The sequence below is a fragment of the Trachemys scripta genome, chromosome 10 (assembly GCF_013100865.1).
Source record: "Trachemys scripta elegans isolate TJP31775 chromosome 10, CAS_Tse_1.0, whole genome shotgun sequence".
NCBI lineage: Eukaryota > Metazoa > Chordata > Testudines > Emydidae > Trachemys > Trachemys scripta.
In genome coordinates, this window is record NC_048307.1 from 7475067 (window position 1) to 7493809 (window position 18743).

Genomic DNA, 18743 nt, shown 5'->3' on the forward strand with positions numbered 1-18743 from the left:
CTCAAAATAGAACTTGCCACACGTGGGTGAATGGCACGCAGTATCTGCACAGCTCCCATCCACCTGCAACATTATCGTGTGATGCAGCAAAAGGTAGGAGCCGAGCTCAGACACAAGTCGCTCCATTTACTCCAGCTAAACAGAGTTCTGGAGTCTAGTTCCCCAATTCCAGGGTGCCTCTCTGTGGCTATGTAAAGCCTGTTCCCCACAGCTGGGTTCCACTCAGACTGTCTCAACCACTTCTGTGTTAGAGGGGCCAGCCTTGAAGTCACTGTCTCAGTACTGCCAACCCCAAACATTCAAAAATCAAGAGATTGTCTTAAAAATCATGAGATTTTTTTAAAAATGTGGGTTGTTTTATTTACTTTCTGGTTTTTGCACCTTTAGGCTACACTAGGGTCTTGTTTTTAAGATTTTATCCCTAACCCTTTTTTTTTTAAATGAAAGCTGAGAGTCTCATATTTTCACATGACTTGAGCGGCTGGAGCTGTAAGAAACAGACCATGTCTCATGAGAATCAGCAGCACTGCTCCCTCAGCCAGTCAGTGCCCAATTTGAGACACCTTGTCTTGAACGCGCCATGCGGAGAACCAACCTCTTTTCTGTTCTTATTTGCAGTGGCCCTGTACCCTCCCCTCCCCCCCCCCCAAAAAAAAATCCCAGCAAAATGACAATATCTTGGTAATAAATGCAGTCTGTCTGGAGACAATGTCCTGCCATGAGTCTGCTCCAAAACCCATTGAAAGAGTCTCATTGTCTTTAATTTGCATTGGATCAAGATCTGTTTTCAAGATGATTAGTGATTTCCCTGCTTTGATGACTCCAGAAATTAGGGAAATCTCAGGCTTTCAAGGTGGTTCTGTATCAAATCCCAAGTACTGGAAGAAATCGAGATACACAGAAAATCACTGCCGGAGAAATGGGCAAACCCCCCCCCCCAATCCACTAATGAAATACTTAGGGTTCTGTATTGCATCCCATCTGGGAGAAATTATATGCTGCAAACTACATACAGCTGTGGAAAAGTCTTAGAGGTGATTTACTAAAATGAGACAGGTTAATAATATATGGAATTAATAGAACCAATGGCTGTTGCATCTTGAATTAATCAGATGCTTTCCCCCAATAGATGTAGCTGTAGCACCACTGCTGGGCCTCCCCGTCCCTAACCAGCATCTCTCCTCTTCCTCTTAAAGCTCTCTCATTCTTCTAGCCACGGGTCAGTCCTTCAGCGCTGACTTCAGGCTAAATCCGGTCCTCGTGTATGGGAAGCCAGTAGGAATTGCATATAGCCGAACACCGAATTTGGACCTTTGTGTTATTCATTATTATTATTTAGTATCCATATTGCAGTATTGGGTGAGGCCTCAATCACAGACCCCATTGTGCCAGGCGCTCCACAAAGGCAGACCCAAAAGACAGGCCCTGCCCTGAGGAATTCACTCGCCCCCGCCAAGGAGACGTACAGCCCTGTTGTCACCTCCTGCCCCCGCCCAGAGAAAGGACGGAGGTGCAGAAAGTTGGAAACGTTTCTGGAAAGCAAGTGACAGCAGCAGCGGCCCTGGGGACAAGAGCAGAAGGAAGAAAGAGAAAGCTCTCCTGTTAAGAGGGCTCTAGGGAGCCATAGATCATAACTGGCTCCAGGCTGACGTCAAAAGATTGGTGAGAAAAAGCCCAGTGTAATATTTACCAATTGCTTTCCAAGCCCCCTCTGTTCCAGCAGGGAGAGATGTTATTACAGCGCTTCGGACGGAGCATAACAGAAGGCCCTTAATCAAGAGAGATGAAAAAAACTATGACACACAGTGCATTTTCGGCTCTTTATTAAGCTAAGTGAGGGGGGATAATAGAATCAATGCGCTCCTCGTAACTGCATGCTCTGATGAAAGGAGTGCCTTTTAGAGAGCCATGGTGAGTCAGCACCACAACCCCCGTGGGGAGACATCAGGAATGAAGTCCCTCCCATTTGGGGTTGTCTCTAGAGGCTACAGCAAGGGACTGGAAATGCGGACTCCAGGGTTCTATTCCCAGCTCTGGGAGGAAGTGCCGTGAGACTGAGAACCAGGATTCCATTCCCGGCTTGCGGGAATTTGATTTGGTGGTTAGACCAAAAGGGGACTGGAAGTCAGGACTCCTGGGTTCTGTATGTGTCCTGTCATTGGCTCCCATGTATGATCTTAGGCAAATTGCATAAGCCCATTTGTTCACCCATCTGTAAAATGTGCAAAAGACGCAATACTATCCTCTCCACGCTGCAGAATCCAAAGCAGAGCCAAACTGGAGAGCCAGATAATAACAGCCATGTTATGCTGATCATTGTTAACTGCTGCTAGCAAGGGGCTATGTGTCTTAGATCCAAAGACAATCACGAACCTTGGTAAACGCGATGGCTGGGCCACATGCTCGCTGAACGGTTCAACATATGTTCACCTGACGTGTGTGTTTGTAGGGACTCAGCAAGCTCCCGCCGCCCTCACGCCCCCATGATCGAATGCTGCTTTGAACACTGTTTAAGCCTCATGAACTCCCACCAGCTTTTGATCCTGCGGGGTAGAAATCTCACAAAATCATCTCTACGCCTGCACTTTCTGCTGACTTGGGCCCTGCGAGAATGGCTGCTCCAGCATCTTGGGGTGTGTGCAGTCAACCGTGGATGAGAAAACAGGTCGCTGGAAAACAGATGAGTCTGGCACCATACCCTGAAAAACAACACAGTTGCGGTTTGTCTTACCGGAAAGGTCAGTGGGTCTGATGGCCCTGCATTGAGAGCTCCCTGGCCCTGAATAGTCCCACCTGGGCATGGTTAGCAGAAGGTGTCCTCAGCCATTTCAGTCATGGGACAGGGCTTCTCAACTAGCTGCTAACTCATGGAGGGCCTCAAGAGGTCATCTAGTCCACCCCCTTGCACTGAGACAGGGTTAAATGCTCCAATACATCTGTTAGTCTTAAAGGTGCCACGGGACTCTCTGTTGGTTAAATATAGTGAGACCATCCCTGAGAGGTGTTTGTCTAACTAACCTGTTCGTAAAACCTTCCAGCGATGTGGATTCCACAACCTCCCTAGGTCACCTGTTCCAGATCTTAACTAGCCTTAGAGTTAGAACATTTTTCCTAATAGCTCACCTAAATCTCCCTTGCTGCAGATTAAGCCCATTACTTTTGCTCTGTCTTCAGCCGATACAGAAAACAATTGATCGCTGTCCTCTTTATAAATATCTTTGAAGACTGTTATCATCAGCCTTCTCGTCTCTAGACTAAACACGCCCAATTCTTTCCTCGTAGGTCATGTTGTCTAAACCTCTTATCATTTTTGTTGCTCTCCTCTGGACTCTCTCCAATTTGGTCACATCCTGCTTGCAGCTTGCACCCGAATGGAAAACTCAAGGTCATTCCTGATCCTAGCTGCACCTTCAGCCATCGTCCCGATTTCCGTGCGCCTGGTTTTGCCGTTCAGCATGTGTCGGTGGCATGGAGCAGTGTCTGGATGAAGAACACGCTGCCTTTCCTATCACCGAGGAGCCTCACAAAGGGAGCAAATGGATTTTCCACGTACTGAGAAGAGCTAACTTGAGAGGAAGCTTTGAACAAGCTATTTTTACTCCCCCGGGCGTGATTATTAAGCGTGTGGTTAATGATAAATTCTGATCGAGGTGTTCGATTTGTCTATCCCCAAGGAACAGGCACTTCCTAACTCCCTTGTTGTTTTCAGTCAACCACTTCTAGTTAGTGATTTTTGTTATTTCGGGGATTGATCAACTTGTGCTTTAGGACCATCTAATAAACCTCCCGGTGCTCTCATTTATAGATCAGGAACATTTCCAATTTGGGAATTATACGCTCTCTGCCTAAAATCCCTCTTGCGGCTTCAATTGGCTATGATGTTTCCCAACACCTGGGTTTCTGTGGGCTGTTTAAATAGCTGCTGCATTCCCCCCCAGAGGCAGCAGCATTTTATAGCTGTAGGGATGGCCAGTGTTTACAATCGCTTCTGGATTAGGATTCGGCTAGAGTCCAGATTTACGGCCAATGCGGATTAGGTTCAATGGTATCAGATTTTCATGAGCTGTTCTTGTGAAACGTCCATCATCTTAAATCTTACAAGATCAGATATTTGGGGTGGGGGGATTTCTCTCCAGCCACATCTGAAAATAAACCCTTCCAATACAGGGTCTGCTCTACAATCAAAGCTGCTTGGGATTTTAATCCAAGCCATCTCATCTCCGTACCCCAGCTATGGTGATCCTGGCCTGCATCATAGCAGCAAAACAGCCATAATGCACCAGGTAATACGTCCCCATGGGGCTCCTGAATCGATGGGGTACTTAAGCAAGCAAGTAGGTTCTATCCCTTTCTTCTCTGTCCTGTCTGTTTAAATTATAAACTCTTTCTAGGCAGCGCTATCGATTGCTGTGTTTGTACAGCACCTAGCACTCTGGGCCCTGATCTTGGGTGGCACTACTGTGAACAGTATGATTAACTGGAGAACTTTGACCACATGAGTAGTTCTATTGAAGCAACTGACTTCAGTGGCACTGCTCTTGCTTATGTGCTTGACGCGTATACACTTGCATAAGTAGCTCACTAACTCAAGGACTACATAAGCCCTGCCAATGGAGCAATGGAGCCCAGGGCCATATGGCCATGCCAGTGGGTTGGAAAACTGCCAGAAAAGCCCTGACTGCAAATTGCCATCTTCAGATTAGTCAAGAGCTCTGTTCTGCTGGCTTCCCCCGCTCCCTTTGACACCCTAATGTCTCCCCACACTTTCACCTGGCAATGAATGTGGCTCACTGCTTGGGGTTCCATCCTGGCCCAAAGCAATTTTGTTTCAAGCACTTTCTCATGTCCTGCTAACTCTGTCTTTTGGCAATTGATGTAACTGATGCTCTACAGTCCTCTGCGTGGGTGACTGAGTTTGTGGGGTTCCAGCTGCTCCCCTAACATCTGTTTACCCAGGGGCTTTTTGACCTGTGCACCCTTAATAAAATCTAACGTTGCTCCCGGGAAAAGGGACCAGCAAACCGCACCCTCTGCTGCCCTCTAGCGGAGACACTCCGCACTTCAATTTGGCCACTTTCTGATCTCGGAATCTCTACTTTTAGTGATTCGTTTTCCCCTGTGTTTCGAGGCATCCGTTTTTTTTCTTTGCATATTTTTTAATTTTTTAAATGCGCAGAATAACAGCCCTGCAGCAGCAGCACATAAAGAACAGCGCATACGGCGTAATGAGCCGGTGGAGTTGACCCTTCTGGTTTGTTAATGCTTGTTGAGGATTACCTGCTTTGCCACTGCTCGCCCAAGGTGAGTGGCTTTTAGGCTGTGAGAAGCAGCAGGCGATACAAAGAGCCAGGCTTCAATAATGCATCACAAAAGCTTCCCACCAGCCGCATCAGGAGGATTGGAAAGTGTAATGGATAGTAGGAGCTGACCCGCAAAAACCTGTTACATGTTTGATGAGTCCTCCTCTCTGCAAACTCTTTCCATCGAGAGAGGGAAATACACAGGAAATGAAACCACAAGGGGAAAACAAAGGAGCCCAGTTCCCCAGCCACCCGCAGCCTGGATAGAAACATGGGGCTAAACTGAAACGGGAAAATCGGGGGGGGGGGGGGGGAGAAATGGCACTCATCGGAATAGCTAGGACCCGCCGGAGAAAGGGAACTAAACGGGTGGTGGGATTGGGAGGCTAACTTTGGTACCTACATTAGAGGGGGGGAAATCGAGGAAGCCAAATAAGTGACTCTTCGGTGTCAGTGACAAAGGGCTGAAAGAGACACCAGAAATGGTGCGTGTGTCAACAACAATCCAACGTGTCCCGCTCAATCGATGGCCCCTTTTCAATGTCTTTAACCGCAAATATCCCCTGTCCCCCCGTCTGTTGTGCCCACAAAGCCTTATCCGGCCTATGTGTATGTAATTGACAGACAATAGCCATCGATTCTTCCCCTCCCCCGGCTCCACTTCTGCCCGGGAGCAGCTCCCTGAACCGCCCGGGAGCCCTGAAAGCAGCCCGGAGCTGGGGCGGGTCTGGCGGAGCGGGGAGCCGGGGACCATGCATCCAAGAGGAAGGTGGCACCGAATCCAGCTGGAAGTGGGGACCGGGGGGGGGGTCATTGCAAAGTGCCCGGGGAGATTGCACGAGCCCCGTCTCACCCGGGGGTGGGGGGCTCTGCCTGCCCCGGGGATCGGGCTCCAGCAATGCAGCAGGATGGTTCCCCCGCCCCCCGCCCCAGCGCAGGCAGAGCCAAGCGGTCGTGCACCAAGCCGCGCCCCCGGAGGGCCCGGCCAGCCGGCTGCAAGCTGCAGCCTCCCCGGGCTGTGACGCTGCCGAGGGGCGGGCGCGGGCAGCTCCATATAAACCCAGCGGCGTCTGGGGCCGCTCACACCGGACTCGCAGTCTGCACAGGAGACGGGGCGCCCAGTGGCCAGCCGTTCCCCAGACCCCCGCCGCCGCGTCTCCCCGCCGCCTCCTTCCATGAGACCCGCCGCCATGATCAAGAAGTTGTGCCAGAGCGAGTCCGAGCTGAGCATCCCGGCCAAGAACTGCTATCGCATGGTGGTGCTGGGCTCCTCCAAGGTGGGCAAGACGGCCATCGTCTCCCGCTTCCTGACGGGCCGCTTCGAGGAGCAGTACACGCCCACCATCGAGGACTTCCACCGCAAGTTCTACAGCATCCGCGGCGAGGTCTATCGGCTGGACATCCTGGACACGTCGGGCAACCACCCCTTCCCCGCCATGCGGCGCCTCTCCATCCTGACAGGTACGGGGGGCCGGGGCTTGCGAGGCGGGTCCCCCAGCCATGCTGGGGGCTGGGGGCTGCGGCGTCCCTTTGGGTAGGGAAGGGAGCCGGGGACAGTCACCGCTGGGAATGCTCCTTGTGCCAGGGTCAGGGGACAGTCAGTCAGTCACAGCTCTCTCTGGGCCACTTCTCCCGCGATCGGAGCAGTTTGCATGTGCCACTCATAGGCATCAGATAGGGGGGATCGAACCTGGGATTTCTGCAGTTTAGTGCATGAGCTAAAAGCCAGAGGGCTGTTCGCTAAGACTGGAGAGCAGACTCATGAATCTCTCTCCAAGTGGTCTTGGTGCCACTAGATGGGACAGAGCACCACACCAGAAGGTGTGTGGGTTACACTAGGAAAGTGAAGGAAGCAAAGGCCCGCCAGTGTGTTTACCCAACACCCATGCAGGGGGGCTGGAACAATTTCTATTGCGGGGGTCCTGAGAGCCATTGAACCAAACTGTAAATCCTGTATAGGATGGAAACCACTTCAAGCCGGGGAGTGCAGCAGCCCCCCTACTTCCAGCACCTATGTGTCCCAGGTGGATTGGATGGGGTGTGTGGGCTGCTCACACATGGCACGCCTTGCAATGTAAATCTAAAAGCAAAGCAAAGCCTGGAGCTCACGTGGCTGCTTCTCTCCCCAGCTGCCCCTCACAGTCGAGCAGAGCCCCTCCACCCAAGCTAGCATTTGCATGCAAGCTCCGCAAACAGCCTGGTGCAGGGAGTTTGCAAACTTTATTTCCCTAGGCAAACGTGGGAGCAAATAGGGAAATGCAGAGCACTGCTGCTGGTTAGTGGCAGGGTTCATTAGGGGCTGCCCATAAATTACCTAAGGCATATTTTGGTGATTTTGTTCTTGAAGCAGGGCCCCCCCCAACCCTGAAAGAAACACACAATTCCCCCCTGCAGTGCGGTAGTTTATGGACAGCCCTTAGGGCAGTGCTGAGGTTGGTGAGCTGATAGGGGACAGGGCTCTGCCTCCATCCAGAACCAGGTCCTAACGTGCCCTCTCTCTGTGCCCCCTCTCTCCTGCAGGAGATGTCTTCATCCTGGTGTTCAGCTTGGATAACCGGGACTCCTTCGAGGAGGTGCAGCGGCTGAAGCAGCAGATCCTGGAGACCAAGTCGTGCCTGAAGAACAAGACCAAGGAGAACATGGAGGTGCCCCTGGTCATCTGTGGCAACAAGGGCGACCGAGACTTCTACCGGGAGGTTGAGCCCCGGGAGGTCGAGCAGCTGGTCGGGGCAGACCCTCAGAAATGTGCCTACTTTGAGATCTCCGCCAAGAAGAACAGCAGCCTGGACCAGATGTTCCAAGCACTCTTTGCCATGGCGAAGCTGCCCAGCGAGATGAGCCCGGACCTGCACCGCAAGGTCTCGGTGCAGTACTGCGACATGCTGCACAAGAAGGCGCTCAAGGGCAAGAAGCTATTGAAGGAAGGGGCCGAGGGCAGCGGCGGGGAAGCCTACGGCATCGTGGCCCCCTTTGCCCGCCGGCCCAGCGTGCACAGTGACCTCATGTACATCCGGGAGAAGGCCATCGGCGGCGGGCAAGCCAAGGACAAGGAGCGCTGTGTGATCAGCTAGGAGCCTCCTGCCGCCCCACTCCCCTACTTCCCCCCAAAAGGGAGGGAGATACATGGGACGGGGGGAAAGCTTGTTTTATCATAAACTCTGGCTGCCTAGGGGTGGTATGTGCCCCGGCCAGGGTGGCATCTGCCCCGGGGGCAGGTTAGCTCCCACCCCCTGCCTAAGGGGATGATTTGCATCTGCTGTCCTCTGCACCCACTTTTGGGGTGCAATGGGGGGGCTGCTGCTGCTGGGGACACCCTCCCCCCCCAAGGGTGAGAGACTGAGGACTTTGTGAGCACAGATGAGGCACCTGGGAGTGGAAAGACATTGACTCTAAGGCACCTCCCCAACTTCGCCAGCATGGGCCAGTGCACTGCCTTACAGAAGAGACTTGTGGGGGGGGGGCGGGGGGAGATATGGTTTGGACTTGAGAAACCAGCCAACACTGAGCTCTGGAAAGGGGCTTTGTGCGTGCATGTGCGTGTGCATTTCTCTGAGCCAGGAGAGCTGCAGGAGGACACTTCCGGCTGTTGCAATCCTCTCCACTGGCCCCTCTTACAGAAGCAGAGATGGGGGTGTGGGTGGGTGTCAAAAACTGACTTTTGTTTACATTTGTCTTGTCTGATTTGGAGAGAAAAAAAGCGCATTTTTTTTTTTTTTAAATAGGCACTTTATGTAGGGTAGTGTGTGTCCTGGACATGAACAAAATCTTATCCAAGTGTTTTCTACGCTCCATGTTTTATGTTTACTATTTTTTCTACAAAAATAAAACTGTTTTTTAAATTCATCTGTGCTGGGTTTGTCTTTGGTTCCTCTCCCTGTTTCTCAGCATTCGCAAAGCCTCACCCCATGTGGTATGGAACATCTATACTGAAGCTGAACAACTGTTTACTTATGATAGTCCCCTCAAATCAAAACCTTGTCTCTACATACTTCCCTTCATCCCCAGAGCAAAGGTTCCCCTTACTGAAAGTGCTTGACAAGATTTATTTCAACACAACAAAGTAATTAGGGGGAGGGGTGAAATGAACTGTGCTGCTGAAACAGATCACTGATTGGGCTAAAACTTTTTCTAAGGACTGTACCTTGCATTGAACCATAGAGGGACATCTAGAGCGCAGATGGGAAAGTGAAGAATTTCAGATCCTAGCCTATAAGTGCATGTGATCATAAATACTAACCGGGCATTTGTCATAGGAAATGTGGGTAAAATGAGACATGACAACTTCATAATCACTTAAAATCGCTCCTAGGACCAGGTACTATGGTAATAGAACTAATAATTTCTTAGCCTGTTTTTCACACTTGAAACACCTGCCATTCAACCATAAAAGGCTTTTTACAAATACTAATTTGCACTTAGATCAGAGAGACCTTTTTTCCTTTGCAACACACATGAAGGAAACATTCCACTTAAAAGAAACTCCATACTTGCATTTGAAAGAACTACTGTTCCAAGATAGCCATAAGTGAAAGAAAATGGGGATGGAATAAATTCTCATTTTTTCTAGTTTGGTTTACTTGGTGATTTTGAAACCACGTTAGGACTGGTTTTTCAGGGCTGCTGAATACCACTAGCTCCCACTGATCTCAATCACTCAGATCCTCTGAAAAATTAGGCCTTTTGTGTTTAGCCAGTCTCCTTGTTTCACTAGTCAGCTTTCCCTGTTATTTCCCTTGCCCCCTCCCCCAGCAATAGGGGTCAGAAATATATTTTTAATTTAAAGATCAGGAAAATGTGCTGATGAAACCATAAAAATAGGCAGGGAGACTGATGTAGCACCTGAAACAGCTTTTAATACATTTTAAAAAAAAAAGTGACTGGATTTTAAATTGAAGGCGTCACTTTCACCTGCAACTCCACACTTCTCTGGACTTGTACTTGATTCTTCCATCTCTTCAGTATGTGCACAGTTCACTGGAATGTATATTGAAAACAAAATGGATTATTTCGCCATCTGAAATAGATGCCAAATTTACTGATCTTTGACAATGGCTGGCAGAAATGCATTGCCCGTGTTCATCTTCTATTGCGTATTTTTGAGTTCTGTTTCACTGAAACAAGGAAGGTTTATCCCAGGCCACATTTGCATCTTCCCAAAGAAATGAGTTTAGCACTATTTTAAATGAGGTATAGGGTGGCATCTAATAAGCTGCTGGTAATTTGGACTATCCCAGCATGGTGTCCCTGACCTTGCCAGAAACGCTTTCCTTCTGGCTGGCAAAGGGAAAGCAATTTCAAAACAGATCTTGTTGCTCTTTATAGGAATGAGCTTTATCTCCCTTCTGGGGAATCTACCGGTTTCTCTGTGTCCTTGTGTTATATGCAAATAACCTGCATTTTAGTGACTAGCACAGTATTTCATCATAATTTATAAGAGCTGGGACCCAGCCAACCCTGGGCACACATGCTTGAAACGGTACACATAATATTTTTATTAGCCAGTGAGATACAGTGCTACTTACCGAGATCTCCTATGATAACCGTGTTTACCTCCGTTTCCCATGGAAGGGGCAGGCAGGCAGCAGGAAACTCCGAGCTAGGACTCTGCAAGTTGCCCCTTGCTCTATTTGAACATGAGCCAATGTTCAGCCATTTTCACGAGTTGTAACTGGAGGTGCCCTCAGTTACTTCCATGGAAACCCACTGGGACAGAGTCTCATCTCCAGGTCTAGTGCACTGAAGCCAATGTGTTTACATCAGGAATGAATCAGACCCATCCAACTCTACTTTAAGTGGGTACAACTAAGGTGCAGAACGGGCTCGCGCCACCTCGCTACATTGATGGACCAGCCCATGGCCCAATCCACCACCGCCCATATCCCCAATCTTGCTGCACTCTTCCCCATCAAGTCTACTTCTCCTCCTGCCTCTAGTTTATACAGTTGAAATATTGGGGGGTGAATTTGCTTCTTGTGAAAGCCAAGGCAACGCAGGCCTGGCTAGCACTACTGCTAGTACCGGCAGGCATTGGACAAACTTCCCCCTGCCCGGCCAATACATCTCAGTCCTGGTCAAGTCCCAGGCATCCCTTGAGCAGAGACCAGCTGTTCTGCTGTAGTGTGTGGTGGCCGCAGTGTCCATGGGGTGAGGGAGATGAACCCACAACTGTTTTTATACTGGTGACCAAGGCCCGGATCCTGCAAACCTCACTCCCGTGGCAGGGTGGTGCTCTTAAACCTGAGCTGCACCCAGGTCTGAAGAAATGAAAGGTTAGAGGCCTTAATCCAGAGTCACCAGCCTATCTATGGGCTAAATTCTTCCCTGGTGCAGCTCCACTGACTTGAATGGCCCAGTTGCTGCTAGTTGGCTATGGGGCCAATCTCCCTTCCCATTTCCATGGGGCTGTTTACTAGATACTTGCCTGGGTCCTGCACTGGATCTGCACAAAGCACTTCACCTCCATCCACAGCTGGGGGGGGGGAGTTAACACAGTAGTGGACAAGTGTCCCAAACGCAGGAAGAGGCCCATGTAGGCAGGCAGTGGATTCTGCCCTTGATTAAAGTACTCTGGGGTATGCAGCTGGCCTCCGAGAGATTCTGCTCTCAGCCCCGCCGGCGGAAAGTGAAATAACCACTACAGTCAACAGGGTTAGGCAGACTGACCCCAGGGCAACCAGGAGTGACACTGCCTATGTGAGTTGGGAATCGAGGTACCTAAATCCTTGTGACAGTCACTCAGAGCTGAGCACTGACCTTTTAAAATTCTCAACCTAACTCTACTAGGCTATTTGGCCCCAGCCCTGCTTTTAGAAAAGCAATGGAAGGATAAAGCACCCAGGCCAGCTCCGCGGTCTCCCACGCTTTCAGAATATCCCTGTGCCGTTCTCGCAGGCTCAGTACAGACGCCAGTGCCACTCAGGGTTTTCAAATCTTTACTCGGATCATCTCAGGTACAAACATCACTTATGCAAAAAAAATAAAGGTGATAAATACAAAAGCAGTTGTAACCAATCCTGTCTCTCCAGACAACACTCTCTGCAACCGACGCAGGGGGAACCGCATCCGCTGACTCCTGGGAGCAGGACAGGGAGCTTCATTCTGCTCCTTTCAGTCCCCCCCACCACTTTGCCCGGTGCCAATTTCCAAAAAAGGGAAGAAAATGCCCCCTCTTTCTGGCTGCAGACAGTAATGTCACCACCAGATCATTTACTCCTCATAGCGAGGGGGAAGCGTAATCCTTCCTGCGCGCTTGCATTAAAAAAAAAAAAAAAGACGCACTCCAGAACAGAGATATATATAAATACACGCAGTCCCCCAGCAGATCAAAGCAAACGTACCGCTGCAATCATCATACATCAGGTACACAATGTTCTCCCGGGTTAATGTCACATGGCTGTGATCCACACAGCAGCAACCTGGTAGGAAGAAGACAGAAAAGAAGGGGAGGAGATGTCTTGCCTTCCCCTGGGGTCTCAGTTCTATACAGCAGAGTCCCGTCCCGTCCCGTCCCTTCCCTCCTACTCCTTGGGGATTTCAAACATGCAAAGGCTCTTGTATTTCTGCAGCAGTTCGTTCTTGGTCCTGACTTGCTCCCTCAGGCTGCGTAGCTGCTGTTGCTGCTGCTCGGGGCTCACGCCGATGCCGGGCATGGCGCTGATCATCTTTCTCATCTCCTGGAATTTGGTCTTGAGTTCGTTCAGCACCTGGTGGACATCCTGGCTGTCCTTGTCCATGCTGCAGGGAGGCAGAGAGCAGATACGACAGTTCACACCTTGCATCAGACGGATTCACGGGGCTACGTCCATCCCTACACAGACTCCTCTGCAGCCACCCACCCGAAGCCGTCAGGGATGAGTTCGCCCTACAGCGCCCGCCCACGTCCATACATCCACCCCGAGAAGAGGGGCGCAGCCACAGGCAGTTAGCTACATATGCCCAACTCTGACACGACTGCCGATATTCTGGGCAGCCCCTGTTCAGTGACGTTAGCCCTACAGCCACATGACGGCTCTGGCTCACGGCGTCTTGTTGAACACACACACCCACGGGATAATCACACGGGTCAGGGGCAGACAGCTTGAGGCTCTAACGTTTACCACAAATCAGGCCAACTTTCCCCCCTGTTAAGCCCCCACCCCTCTCCCTTTAAAGACGTCCCATATCACCATCACGTTCCTCTGGCTAGAAAGGCTGCATAGGATCCCTTCTGGAACCTCTCAACGACATTCGTTGACCAGCCAGGGTATGTCACCATAATATGATGCACACTGTCCTCTGGCCATACCCACCCTCGCCCCCGAGCTTTTCTCTCTGCCTAGCCCAGAGGGTGAGACAGAACCAGCACCCCCAGCTGTCCTGGTAGCCGAGCAGCGATGCTGAAGGGCCCCAGGCCTAGATGGTCTCCCCCAGCTTCTGTGACTCAGGCTCACAGGTCCTGCCTCCTGTTGCACTTTCCAGACGTGATAAAATGGTTTCGACTTTAATGAGCAGGAGAGGGGCTGGGGGGGGGGAGGAGGGACCGAGAGCCGACAGGAGCCCGAGGGAAGCTGTGGGTGCACGTCCCCCAACGCAGCTCTGCTAATGCCCTTCACTCCTGACCCGCAGCCCCAACACGCCTCCGCCTCGACCTGCAACACGGCTCCATGGCTCCCTCCATCCAGCTCTGCCTCCAGCATCCTGTTATTCCAGCCCTGCGTAGCATAGGATCAGATCTGTTTTGAGGCAGCACTGTCCAGCGGATAAGGACTCAGGAGACTTGGGCTCTATTCTCAGCTCCGCCACTAACCTGCTAGGGGACCTTGGGCAAGTCACCCCCTACTATACCTCAGTTTCCCCTCCCTCATTTTGCCTGTCTCCTATACTTAGACTGTGCACTCTTCAGGGCAGGGAGTGGCTCTTCCTACATGTACGTACAGCGCCTAGCACAGTGGGGATCCGATTTTGGTTTGGGGCCTGTAATACAAATCATTAATAAACAGCAGCATCACCGGTAGCTGACAGGAATCAGATGCCTTCTGCCATTCAAGCTACAAACAAGTTCCCCGAACTCAAAAATAAGGAACGCCAGCGAAAACCATGCTCCCCAGACTCAAACGGACTCTCTCTCTCGCTGAGGGGACAGTAACGCACCCAGAAAGGAGACCCGGTGCCCTATTTTAAACACAGCTGCTCCCTCAGCATGCTCTATTTTTAAACATAGCTGCTTCACTTCACACCAGGGCAGTTCGTTAGTATCTGCGATGCCATTGTTAACACTTAGAAAAGTCTCACCTGGCTCAGAGGAACAGGCAAGAAGTTGCTTCCCTGCTTTGGAAAACACTCGCTAATGGGTAGAGTGGGGTTGTAAAGGCATTGACAACCAGAAGTCTGCTCAACAGCCAGCTAGCTCTAAGAATAAAGCCAGCATGGCATTGCAGGGGCAGAGGGGGACTCAGTCATTTGGGGAATAATGACACAGCCCAAAGGGAAACGTTTAAGCAGATGCTGCCCCTGGGTTCGAATATTAATTCTTTCCAAGCTTACTCAGGTAGGATATGTTACCAGCAAAATATTCCTCGCGCTCTTTGTACGTAAAACTGCAGCCGGATGCTGTGAACGAGCTGGCAGCGAGCGGGCATCTAAATCACGATCCGTCATGAACACCCAGGTAGAATTGAATGACGGCGGGTAGGCCCTTTCGGGGAGAAGCAAGTTCATCTAATCATCGACTGGCCTCCTCGCTCTCCCGCTGGCGTAACTGGAACTTCAGCGGGATCACTCCTGATTCACACCACTACGAGAGTTTAGAAATAAGGCCCTACGCGTCTGCGAGGGCCTGCTCCACTGTCTGTGGAAAGACTCCCACTAACTCAATGACATTTGGATCAAGCCCCGAGAGCGGTGGAGCTTTTTAGACGGAGGACAAAGAGCTGGCAGAAATTCCAGGGACTGAAACAATAGGCAAGGGTGTGTGTCCTTGAATGTCTGTTAGCTTACAACACGCATCCCCAATGACACTGGAGAGCCGAGACACGCTACCTTATGTTCAAGCCCCGACTTCGTGCTAAGCGATCGTTTGACAGGATGAGACATTTGCAACCTGCCAGGGTTATGAACGAATACTCCCTAGCCCAGGAAAGCTTGGCTCCCCAGCTGCCAGTTGGATGAAGCATCATTCTAATGCTAGCAGTTAGAGAGAGGCTGGCTGCTAAAATCATGCTGGGATTGACATAGGGACGGGAGAGTGGATGGTGATCAGAGGAGAGTGGATAGCCCAGGGATGGGCAATGGGATACGTGGCACCTTTCATCTCTTGGTCACAAGGTCATTGGCTGATGGCTGTTCGGTGACCTATGTGAAATGAGTTGGGTGAGTCTCAGCCCAGTTTCCAGCAGACAAATCTTCTCATTGAAGACATGCACCGCCTCCCAAACCCACCTTGCATGGCCACCACCGAGATCCTTCCTGAAACTCCCCCCACTCCCACGACACCCACCAGCCTGTGAGTTCAAAATGATCACTTCAGTTATTCCCCCTCCTGTGTTCATTCCCCAGTGTGTCCTGCTTTCCTGGGGCCTGCCTGTCAGGCTGCAAAGTCTCCGGGCATGTCTACACTGCAATTAGATACCCACGGCTGGCCCATGCCGGCTGACTCGGGCTCGGGCTAAGGGGCTGTTTAATTGCAATGTAGATGTTCACTGCTGAGGCCCGCGCTTTGGGACTCTCCCCCCTTTACCTCCAAGTGCTCCCTGCAGAACAGGGTTAAGGCACCAGGGTTGGGGCAGCGTGGCAGGAGTTGGCACTGCCACCCTCTGTGCTGACCCTGTTTTGTGCGTACATGGCAATCTTCAGTGCTCAAGGCTGTTACGCCAAACAAAACATCAGGGCTAGAACTCCTCAGGTGGCCCCAGATCTACTCAGGACCAATATACTTGTCCAGACACTGATCCAGAATCAGAAAGACAAAATTCCGATCGCTACCATGAGATGATCCACCACCCTCTTTTTAAGGACCTAGAGCAGGAAAACGTTCCTGAACTGGCCTGCGCTGACCAGGCTTTTGCTGTGTTGTTTGTCTGGCAGTTAGACGCAACTCAAATCCAAAACGGACACTGATTTTTAGATACCAGGTTTGCACTGCAGGCATGGTTCAACTCCTGAATCCGACTGACCTATGCTCATGAGAGAAACAACGCCTGATTTAAAAACGCATTTCTTGAACGCCGGGGATCAGCCAACTTGAGACAGGTTTCAGAGGGGTAGCCGTGTTCGTCTGTATCAGCAAAAACAAGGAGGAGTCCTTGTGGCACCTTAGAGACTAACAAATTTATTTGGGCCTAAGCTTTCATTGGCTAGAACTGTCTCAGAAACTCTGAGCCAGACTGTCAGCAGGTGTAAACTCCACAGCACCTGCTCTGATTTACCCCAGCCAAGGCTCTGGCCCACAATGTCAGTGCCGGAAAGGTATAACTAGATCAAGATGCATCAAATGGTAACGAAAATAACTTAAAACTAACCAAGCCTGGAGTTAAACGGCCTCATGAAATCAAAGCAGCAGGTAGAACCGAAGGTGTTGCAGAAGGAATTCCATCACCCTCAATGCAGGACCCTTCCTTACATTTTACCACCCAGGCGAGGGGACTCCCATCCCCTTCCTCGATCCAAGTGACTTATGGTACCCACCCATGATGTCTGAACCCCAGAATGCCATGCTGCTAGGCTCCAGATAGCAGGCGGTATGCTAGGAACATTCATCTCTGCCCAAGATGCCCTCCCTGCTCAAGAGGAGGACAGTCCAAGCCTTTGCCCTGAATGGCTCTACAAGCCGAGCTTTGCCCATCCTCTGTAGTGCGGCTGGTGGCCTGGGGCGAGCAGGGGACCCGGGATGGAGGGGATCCCCGGAACCCAAGTGATCTTGGCCCTCTAGAAAGCAAAGTGGATCATCCCCTAATTCTCTGCTTGTGAGATGGGGGGATACGGAGAGCTACCCCACGATCTCTGGGAGCGCGGGGCGGATCCCTAATGATCTCTCTGCTCCTGGGAGGGTGAAAAGATCCCCAGATCTCTAAAGGACAAGGGGAACCCCAGCGAGATCCCTGGAGCAGTCCCAGGGGATATCCCCAGGGATCTCTCTGCAGAACGGGGCGCTGGAGGGACCCCCGGGATCTCTCCCCGGAGCGGGGCGCTGGGGGGGGACCCCAGGGCAGCGCCGCCTGGCGGGGGCGAGGGGGGAGCCCAGGCACGTTACCATTTGATGATATCATGGACCAGGGGCAGGAAGGAGAAATCCTCCTGGCCCGGCTGCTGGGACGGCGGCGGCTGGGGCGGCGGCTGGAGCTGGGGCTTCTGCTCTCCCTGCTGCTCCGGGGGCTGCGGGGCTTGGAGCGGGGGCGGCGGCGGCTGCTCCTCCACCGGCCGCACCCCCACACCGGCCCCGCCAGTCGCCATGGTCCCCCCCCGGCCCCCTCCGGCTGCAGCCCGTCGCGGCTAATGCGCGTCCCCCAGGCCCGGCCCCTTGCAACCCGAGATAGGCGGATTGCAGCCGCGGCTCCTCTCTAACACGTCAGACGCGCTGGGGGTGTGCACGGGGCTGGCTCGCCCGGCCTGCTGTAATGGGGCTCCGGGCTGCCTGCAATGGGGCTCCGGGCTGCCTGCCCGCTGCAATGCCCGCGGCTGGGGCTCTCTGCTGCAAGGCTCATCGCCCCGGGGGCTGGGCTGCAGCCGTGCACCGGGCGGCTCCAGCCAGGGGGTGCAGGAGCGGGTTTGCTGCAAGCATGCATGAGACAAGCGGCGAGGCCCAGGGATTGGGGGGCGGCTGGGGTATGGAGCAGTGGCCCGGCCCTTGAGCCGAGCTCTCTGCCCGAAATGGTGGCCCCTTACCAAGGAGCTCTGCACAGCCGCCTGGAGAGAGGGGGGCCTGTGCCGGTCTCTAGTTCACTGGTTCTCCAACTTCTGTCCTGGTGACCCCTTTCACATAGCAAGCCTCCTAGGGCTGCCCCCCCCCCCCTTTAGACATTAAAAACACTTTTAAATATATTTAACACCCTTATAAATGCAGGGTTTGGAGTGGAGGCTGACCGCTCCTGACCCCGCATGTAATAACCTCCCGACCCCCCGTTTGAGAACCCCTGCTCTAGTTGCTTGCGCGCAGACATCCTCTAACTCATGTGGGGTTAATTTTAAGTCGTTTTAAAAGGCCTTCCCTTGAGGGAGGATTTTTGGCCCCGCACGGGGATCAGTGTTTAAGATCACTCATTTGCGGCCCTATTTTTGTGGCTCCCACAAAAATGAAAGGGAGCTTGATCTGCAGCCGCGTTAACCAGCCCCTCTAGCTGGGGTAGCATCAACCTTGGGGTCTAGTGTGTAGTCCCTGATTTGTGTGTTAGTGGGTTGTGTTCAACGCTGCAGAAGACTGACGTGTGTGTGCATCCTAGGGTGACCAGATGTCCTGGTTTTATAGGGACA

The 18743-nt window shown here is 51.9% G+C and overlaps 2 protein-coding genes across 2 annotated transcripts; one reads left to right on the plus strand and one right to left on the minus strand.

The window, feature by feature from the left end:
• Nucleotides 1–6369: 6369 nt before the first annotated feature.
• On the plus strand, nt 6370–9143 carry RASD1 (ras related dexamethasone induced 1). Its single transcript, XM_034784747.1, has 2 exons — nt 6370–6761; nt 7821–9143. Exons 1-2 carry the CDS (start codon nt 6476–6478, stop codon nt 8369–8371), a joined length of 837 nt encoding a protein of 278 aa, XP_034640638.1. The 5' UTR covers nt 6370–6475; the 3' UTR covers nt 8372–9143.
• A 3072-nt stretch (nt 9144–12215) lies between these two features.
• Nucleotides 12216–17778, minus strand: MED9 (mediator complex subunit 9). Its single transcript, XM_034784620.1, has 2 exons — nt 17527–17778; nt 12216–13034 (listed from the first exon to the last, which is right to left on the minus strand). The coding sequence occupies exons 1-2, from the start codon at nt 17724–17726 to the stop codon at nt 12818–12820; spliced, it is 417 nt and encodes a 138-aa protein (XP_034640511.1). The 5' UTR covers nt 17727–17778; the 3' UTR covers nt 12216–12817.
• Between the last annotated feature and the right edge of the window lie 965 nt (nt 17779–18743).